The sequence below is a fragment of the Varroa jacobsoni genome, unplaced genomic scaffold (genome assembly GCF_002532875.2).
Source record: "Varroa jacobsoni isolate VJ856 unplaced genomic scaffold, vjacob_1.0 scaffold_1376, whole genome shotgun sequence".
NCBI lineage: Eukaryota > Metazoa > Arthropoda > Arachnida > Mesostigmata > Varroidae > Varroa > Varroa jacobsoni.
Genome location: NW_019214278.1, coordinates 606,405 through 615,593, shown reverse-complemented (window position 1 = coordinate 615,593; position 9,189 = coordinate 606,405). Strand labels below are relative to the sequence as shown.

At 40.9% G+C, this 9,189-nt stretch overlaps 1 protein-coding gene across 1 annotated transcript in view; it reads right to left on the bottom strand.

The window, feature by feature from the left end:
* Window positions 1–320: 320 nt before the first annotated feature.
* LOC147752271 (uncharacterized) overlaps window positions 321–9,189 on the bottom strand; it is a 33,922-nt gene continuing 25,053 nt past the window's right edge. Inside the window, exons 2-3 of the mRNA XM_086972038.1 lie at window positions 5,078–5,268; window positions 321–843 (exon numbers count right to left, since the gene is read on the bottom strand). Coding sequence (XP_086828164.1) covers window positions 618–843; window positions 5,078–5,211 — 360 coding nt within the window. The 5' untranslated portion in view covers window positions 5,212–5,268 and the 3' untranslated portion in view covers window positions 321–617. The remainder of the gene's footprint in view (window positions 844–5,077; window positions 5,269–9,189) is intronic.

Genomic DNA, 9,189 nt, shown 5'->3' with positions numbered 1-9,189 from the left:
AAACGTCTCGTTTTTATAGTAAGGTTTAGTGAAACGGACGTGTATCCCGCTTTCCCAGCTACCCTTCGCAGGTAACATTTCCATTCCCTTTCCTGCTGGACTTTTCTCTCCTCGGGCAGAGCTCTCTCCATCTCCAAACTGCCCTTCCCTCTCGCAACGCGAGAGACCTTTTCCAAGTACCCTCTCGCCTGCCGTGGGTCGCGCATTGTTTTGAATGCTTAAGTTCTGGAATTACAGTGTTCAGAGTTTTGCCATCGCTGCGGAGAAGCTGTTTAATATGTAATGACAAGATTCTTTATCTATCCCGCATAGCCAGCTATATAATTAATAAGCGTGTAATGCTTTTGTTGTTGCGGTTATTTTTTTATTCAATAAACATATTCACTTCTGGTTTTCATTCTTCCTTAAAAATTCCTTTCATGAACTCTAACATACGACGATGAAGTTTGAAACAGAACACAGTCGGAATCGTGTTCGACTATATCCGAAAATATAGATTGCTCGTGCACCTCACGACGCTGCCGTGTAATTTCCACCATTCTGCGTTCACTAGCGACCTTGCTGCATTTTTGTTTGTCGACCTGGGAACAGCGAGGCAGTCGCCTTCCTAGCCGTCGTCAAGTTTTTTCCTGGAGGTACTTTAGAGCCTGTTCCATAAAGAATGGCTCATATCTGTTTAACATAGCCAAATGCAGCTTCGTAAAATGTTGATGAAGGTTAGGGGACTTCCAATTGTGGTCGGGGTCGATGTTCATCGTGGCTGCGTCATATGACATTTGTACCGTATCCTGTTTCGGACGCCACTGATCGCCTTCACTACGGACGGCTGCGGCATCGTGGGTCCTATATAGCAAAAAACAAATGCAGTATTAGTATGAATAATAGTTGATAAGTAACGCCAAAGGAAAATAGCACGTGTTGGTAGATTCAATTCGTTAAGTTTCACAACGTAGCGAATCGTCCTTAACTGTCTGCGTTTTTTACAATTAAAGTTTTTTTGAAATTCGTTTAAGCACTAACAGCGCCTAAGCACTGAAATCTTTTAACACCGCAAATACAACCGTTGCGTTTTTATAACGATCGCCCATTTAGACTTTTTCAACTTTCAACGATGATTTTTTATACAGTGAATCGTATACTCGTCAATTCATCATCGAGGTCTTAGCTTAACGACGGATTTCGGCTGGGGAGAACAGCTTTTGTGTTTGTTGGTCGTCATCGTCTACTCGATGACTTAATAATTTGCCAGCAGTAGGCCAAATTCATTTTGGTATTACAACAGCTCTCCCAACTTCGCTTACTCTGTTCAAACAATTACAATTTTATCAGTGGACAGTACAGAAACAAAGCGATCGAGAACGCTTAATAAGGAGAAGGTTTTTGTTGTTCCGTCGCCGCTGTAAAGGGTCGAGTGCTTTGCTCGCACGCATCGTTGTTGTTGGTGAGCGTCTCGAGCTCACTTTGTCAATGCTTCGTCGGCGGTAGCCTCGTCGTTTCCTTCTTCACGTTACTGATTGATGTTCAGTGGCCACGGCAGCAGTCTCTCAATGGCATCATGTCCTTCTAATGTGATATAGGAACATTACAAAGCTGTTGTAAACACTTCCTTTCAGTTTACTACGCCAAGAGCAACTAGCGATCAGAGCAGCAGAAGGTTTTCGTCAATATCAGAACTTACACCTTCGATAAAGTACTGGTAATAAAAATAATATTATCCAACTTGCATTATTTAGTCCGCTCTGTTGCAGTGTATATACATTGTGTAGCTTGCAGCTACGGAAGTTGATAATAAATACATCGTAAATAATTTTGGCTACGATTTTCAAAGTAAGCGGACTTATGTCGCGACAAAGATCACACAAACGCTTCCTTGGCATTAGCGTTACTGTGTGGCCTGTACTCCAGGCAGTTTGGCAGTAATTAAAGATTCTGCATTGTATTTGTCAATTTCACCAAGTTGAAAAAGTTCCTCCTGATTTTACGGTTGGCCACGGTGAAGGATGTTTTTGCCCTTACTGCTGCCTCCGGCAACTGTTCAGGAGAGCTCAACATTTGTACTGGTTATCGAATTGAAGACACCTCAAGCAGAAGTTGCGAGGTGCTGAGAGCACGACGTACAGTTTGCTTCCGTCTTCTTCACGTTCGTAGTAAGAGGAACTGGGAACGACATTTCGCTTTCCTCAAAGTTAGCGCCGTCGACAGATTTTCCGGGCCTCGTCATGGGGATTTCGGGTATCACTTTTAACTGCGTTATCATTACTGCCTATTGCCGATGGTAAAATGACTTGTTTGTCTTTACCTTTGATAGCAGCAATGCTCTGGACTGCGACTAGACTGTTTTTTACATGAGGTTTGCGAAGCGAGGCATATAAGCTCTACGTATGCCATTGACTATTTCCAAATATTCGGAGTTAGTCAAGGCTTCGCGGTGAGGTACTGTTGAAGTTCTTTGCCATCGCCTTCAGCGCCGCCGCTGTTACTAAAATCCACAATATTTACGCATGTGTGTGTGATAATAACGGTGCTGAACTCAACCGTTTAAGTAGAGGATGAGCACAGCGTCGAATTGTGTGCGCGCAAGCTCATGTATGAAAATGGAAAGACGATGAAACGACCCGACATAGCAGACTGCTACTGCCGCTGGCGAAAGTTATACTGGAGAAAAAGAAATATACTGAAAAAAAAAGACGTAGATAATCACAGCAGGAGCAGCAACGATAGCGTTACGCCTAGTAGCACAACTGCTGGAGGCGAGATACGAACGCAACAATAATAACAACAACCAGGAACTGATGAAACCGCTATGCGATCTGTTACTGTTAACGGAACCGACAGTGAATTTGCCATTGGCCATTGGGAGATGCGAAATCGGTCTTGCATTGTTAATAACTGTGTCGTACGATATATTGCCGGAAAGCTATACTCTTCGCACTCTCTTCTTTTTTTTTTCCTTTTGCTTGTGGTAAATACAGATGACGCGTCGCTACCAGTTACGAAGCTAGTTCAAACGTCTCCTTGCCAAAGCCGTAATTACAACTGGAAAAGTTAAAGGTGGTAATTCACTTTTCGAATTACAATTCACAGTAATGAAAAATTATACTTTGATGAATATGTACCAGCTGTCGGCAAAAGTATAATTACTTTAAGTTATACTTCTTTGAATTTACAGAGATTAATTTTGAAGCTGTACTGTTTGATTATTCATAAACTATAACGCCCCCTCTCGCGCAGATTTTCCGTGTCGTCGTGATTTTATCAAGGAAGTTTATTAAGGAACTACTAGTACAAAAAAAAAATGCTGGACGAGCAACAGCAGCAGTGGCAAGCATTACTTATCTTGCTGCAGATTATTAGAATATACGTTTTCAACACTGTTATCTCAATCATTGCGTTTTGGGCACGATCCCTCATGCGAAATTGAAAGGCCTAGTAATTGCCATATGAACAATGACGGACGCATGTCACCTGACGGAACATACAGCGACAGCAAGCAACAACTTATTGCTATGGACGATGTCAAACGCTTTAGCCGAAATTCGTATCTACCTTTACCAGCTCGGCTTAAAGAGGTTCTTGACCACACTTGACCGCTTTATGTCAACCCTACCACCAGCAAACTTTCGAAGCGAGATTGTGCTTCTATTGCGCTGCGTTCTTTCGTCGTTTGTACAAGTTGGTAGGAAATGACCAGCACACGCATATCGGTGAGTGCGACAAAAAGTTCTTCAAGAATATCAGGTCCTGTGTTAAGGCAGGTCGGACTTTTCAAACCATTACAAAGATGTCGCATTGAAAATTAAATATTTCTCGCCGAAGAATATTAAGGCTCAGTTAGGGAGCCTAAACATGTTACTTCCTAGAGAATTGAATCGTGCCTATTGGAAGTCATTCGATGTCCTACAAAGGCTCAACAATACATACCGACTATGTACAGTTTTTATGCACCTAGCACGATGGCAGAAAAGCGAAAATTTTTCCTATCAACTTATTTTGACAGTTATGCATTGGACCACTTCTTATAGAGTGAGGGTTGTTTCAACAAAATATTTTAACGATTTTTCTTCGTCTGTCAATTTCCGTCAACACTCGCGTAACGAATTCGTGCCATAACTGACTTCACTGCAGCCGAGGGTAGCAATAATCACGACGACATTATTACTCAGGACGATCATCGCGCATAGGCATCTCCTGAAGTCTGCCATGTATCCAATAGATAACCAATGGTTTTACCCTTTTACCCGAACAGCATTTACACACCGATGCGGATTTGTGTCATGAAAAGACATGTATTAGACCACCTAATGCAAGAACACAATGTGCTAAGTTGGATCTGACCAAGCACCCGGAAAAACACTACCTAAGTCGGGTAAAAACTTAACAGTCGATGCAAATGTGCGTCATTCTAGTAGACGCGTTTCATCGCTTGGAGCGTGTTGGTCCGTATATATGGCTTGTTTTTTCTTTTTTAAAACATTTCCAAATATATTATTATCGGAACCTATTCAAACAAGCGAGGAACTCAATATATAGCTCGGCTTTATTCAATAGTGCTCAATATTCTACAACTCTAACGCTATGTAGTGACGATCAGCCGATTCGATGAAGACGAGTCGTCCATGATCACGATATTAGACCAAATATTGTCTTAGTCGTTAATCAGAAACCAGAATATACCACAAGAAATTTAAATTTTTAGAGGTTTATAGTTTTTGAGTGATCGAAACTGATGATGTATCTCTTCGTATACTACCTTTAATTGTGTACATTCTTTTTATACAGCCACCGATAGTCTCTGCGATCTATAATATTTTTAAAAATTACGCTGCTTCGATCGCAAGCCTAACGTCTATATTGTCGGACGGTGGAGTACTAAAGCGATGACGGGAGCATAAAATCGAATGAATTAACTAAACGTATGAATTTCGTTTCGTAGTTTTCGTAGCGAACACTTTACGATTCGCTATTCCTAGTTGTAGGTGGACCATTGGACAAAACAGCTGCTCCTTTTATTGCTGCCGCCTCCACCGCCCCCTAGCGTTAAAAATATGTCGGAAAAAAGCAACAAGCTGCTACTTACGACATAGCGTTACGTTTTAGCAACACAGGGATGAAAGCGTTAGCTATCCATTGTGTGATGCTAGTAGCCGTTGTCGTTTGCTCCGTGGATGGCCGCTTCCGACGCGGACCAGTGCTAAATGGTGTTGACGACATTTTGAATCGGCGCTGTACCAGCCGCGACGCTAGATAACAACGGCAGGTCTTCGCGAGCTGAAATTCCAGAGGCCAAATTTTAAAAATAACGCGCGCTCATCCTACGGCGTGGAAGGTAATTGCGGAAAGAGGCGCTGAGAGAAATTTAGACAATGAAAAGGGTAATTTAAAAAAGGTTGAATTTATATTAATATGGTGAAGAGGGCAGCTGAGCGAAGGAAGAAGCCCTTTCTTAGAAAAGAAGACGCATAGTGAAGAAGTTATCTGGATTGAGTACAGCTAGATAGCGGGAAAGAAGACACTTAAAAAATCCGTTGCAATAGATTTCACTGTACTCAAAACTTTGGCAGGAAGCCAACACCTGTCTTTATTGGACACGTTAGTCTACAGGTTACCCTTTTACCACAGGTCTACTAAGGAACATTCAACTGACTACGATAGGTGAAACACACATAAACGATACACTCTAACATGGAATAACGTTATTAACGGAAGAATCCACTTCTTTAGCTTTGTATCATCGCCAATATACGTGTTTTCTGGAGTTTGTGGTTTAATTGAGGTCGCATATGTTTAGTTCGACATATATTGGTAAAGCGTTGTGGGCCACGAGAGTAGCGGTGTTTTTTCGATCACCGCAGCCAGCTTTTAGGGTAATATGGAATTTTTTGAAAAGTATTTACCACATGTTTTAGCTACTAAGAGCACCAATGTTGAGGATGGAAAGCGTCGATGCTACGCTACTCCAACTTGAAAACGCATTCAAGTAGAGATTTTAAAATCTTTGTGTGCTTGCTTATCACGGTATTTTAGTTGGTGGGGTGAGGAGCTTGGCATGAAGACTTTTGTGTATTCACTAGTAGATTAGGCTATTAAGACGGGCGGTTGGATAGTTATAGAGAACTATAATGTACAACATCGCACTCGGTGAGGGAAAAACGACCCATGGAACTTCAACCAGTTTACACAGTTGCGTCGTATAAACTTCCGCGTGCTTAATTTTCGGCGTGGGATGTCATCTGCTCTCCTCGATACTGCATGCAGTCGACCTAATGCTTTCTTCGGTAACATGAATCTTCCCTCTTCAAGAAGAATATGAAATATTTGTATGGTCTATAATTTTGTAATTGAGTTTTCAGTCAGATTGTTTAAACTGTACAATCTGGATATTGTGATAGCACATTTTATAGAACGCCCGATTGACTTCGAATCTCCTGGAAATAGAAAAATTTGAGAGACCTGATATGAATTAATGACCGCTATAATATAGACGGAAAAGAAATTCTTAAGGAAGAGTTCTTTTTTCGGCTAAGTAAGCCTTTAGAGGGAGGTATCTTTAGCATGCAAACCATTTCGAAATCATTCTCATTTTCTGGCCTTAGTGGTCATGTTTTCCGTACACTATTTGTAAGAGGATGGGGTAGTTGAAACAAAAAATTGTCTTAAAAATAAGCAATCTAAGCCCTCGCTAAAACATCGTTATGCGGAACGCATATAAATATGACTCCTAGTCGATACCTTCGTTTGACGTTAGAAATGAAGTCGTCAATTTCCTTAAATGTTTTAACTACTATGTTTAACGACTACGGATTAAAGCATCATATTGGACGTTAAAAGGAGCTTAGCTCTTCTCCTTTCCAAAGTATAGGGCTCTAAAGAGCGACTTGATCTTTTTTACGCCAATGCACGGATGAAAAAGGATCTCAGCTTCTGAGTGCCGCATAATTTCATAAGGTGTTTTGGTACGCTATGGTACCTACGTGACCTGTTTGGTTGGCTAATGATAGGGCCACAGTGTTAATTATAACACTAAGGCAAAGTAACTGTTTGCATATGCGAGAAGATATCAACTGATAATTTTGTCTGAAAGAGGATTATAATGTCGGTGTGGGTCCGAGTTTACAATATTGTGCGCTATGCCTCGCCTTGATACCGCCTTTAGGTATACCGTAAGATGTCCGGCTTCCAGCACGAGACGAAGTGTGTCTATGCGCGAGTTCGAACTCGAGTTCGAGAACCTAGATCTCCACATGTTTCTAGGATTAGAACGCGAATACATTACCCGCCAAACTGTTAGAGAACTAAAGAAACACGCCATCTTGCTACTAAGAAATGTGCTCATACAGATACTCTAAGTAACGAGTGATGTTGCGAAAACCTCTTAGAGTAAAAACGACTGAAATTTTGAATATTAAACTTAGCCGCTTAAGAATCAAATTTATTTTATGCCGCTAATAATTTGTTTACAAAACTAGACCTACATAAAGATAATACCGCTTTCGTGATGATGTATCGTTTCAAGTAAGAATGGTCTTATTAAAAGGCGATGCGTAGTGATGCAGTAGTGATGAATACTAACCCTACAAGCTAAACAGAAATGCGTAAGTAGATAAGAACGAACAACGTAATTCTGCGGGCCCCCTAGATGTACATATAGATGCACGTTACCATTTACGTTACTCAAGTCATTAGTTGTTCCAGTTAAGACCGAACAGAGATAGCGAAATTCGGAAACGTTGTCCGTCTTATTCGCTATTTTGCTTCAAAGATATAGCCCTTTGGTCTCACGTCGCTTGATTGTGTTAGCAGTCGCATCGAGCATAACTTAGAGATATTTCTGGAGACCAACTTGATAGTTACTGCATAACTTTTTTTCGGCGTTTCACAAAAATATTTTAAATCTAATGAGATCGAACAAATAGAATTTGCTTCAGTAATGCTGGAAGTTATATATAAAGCTTCCAGTTAATTCAATGTACTCAGTTTGGTGCGTGTTTATTGCGGAGCACATCTTGTTTGATACGTTGTCCTCATACCTGCCGGAGCCTTCTCTTAGTTACATGGCAAATATATTGCGTCACGTAACTTCAGATCGCAGGGCAGAAAAAACATTGTACTTGACAACTTCAGGCACATTTTTTTTTGTTTGAGTTTGAGTTCAGTTTGCAGAGAGGGGAAGGGCACATTCCAAAAACCAGTGGAAAAATCTGTCTGTTGAATTTATACTGATAATACATACGCTTGCTGTTGTTACTATTCGTTTTCTCGCAAACCTTTTCTTGCTAATGAACACGGCTCAATTCAGCAAACGTTCAAGAAATGGAATAGAGAAAATTAAGATACAGGACGTTTTCCATAGAATTTGACAACGATTTGCTGGTAGCTAACAACAACAATAATTCGTTGATGGTGAAATAGTGCCTATTTTAGCCAGTAAAGGTCGAACGTTTATGATCCTATTAACCCATTTATTTATAAGTCACATTTTTGTAAAGCTAAAACGGTTTGCACTTACGGGAATATAGCCATGCATAAAAGGAGAGTCCAATCCAGAGGGAATACTACCTCAATTTATTGGAAGATCTGCAGGTGATTCCGGTTTGTAAATTACGCGAATTCAACCCAAGCTAAGAGGGGTCTCTTCCGTATAGCCATGAAACAGTGTCACACCATGGAAAAAGGAAAGCATGGAGAAAGCCATTCGAGCCCTCACTTCCGATAACTTGGTGTGCATCTTTGTTTATGAATGACGGTGCGTCTACTGGCTGGCTCCACAGTTGAGCATGAGAGATCCATTTGGAAAATAAACAGAGCAAAACGTGGCAATAGTAAGAGGGTGAGAGGTATTTCAGGTGCGAAGGAAATTTACGCGGAAGCTACTCAGAAGTGTTTCCCTGGCCAGAATGTCGTTCTGTTTCCCAAAAATGCGAACTTCGCTACCGAAACGTGCTTCATTTATAAGTAACCGCTTACGTACCTTACGTACTTTACGTACAAAGGTTAGGAAGTTCGCTTGCTGCTGCTGTCCCACACACACAGGATCCACACAAATGTAAAAAATATATATAAAAAACGTAGCTGAAATAGACCGCGTCTCTATATAGTCGCGACAGATTAACCTTTCTTTGGATACACGATAAAGAATGAGTCGAGTCGCACGGCTCATTTGAGATACTTTTTTTGTTTGAAAAGTTAATT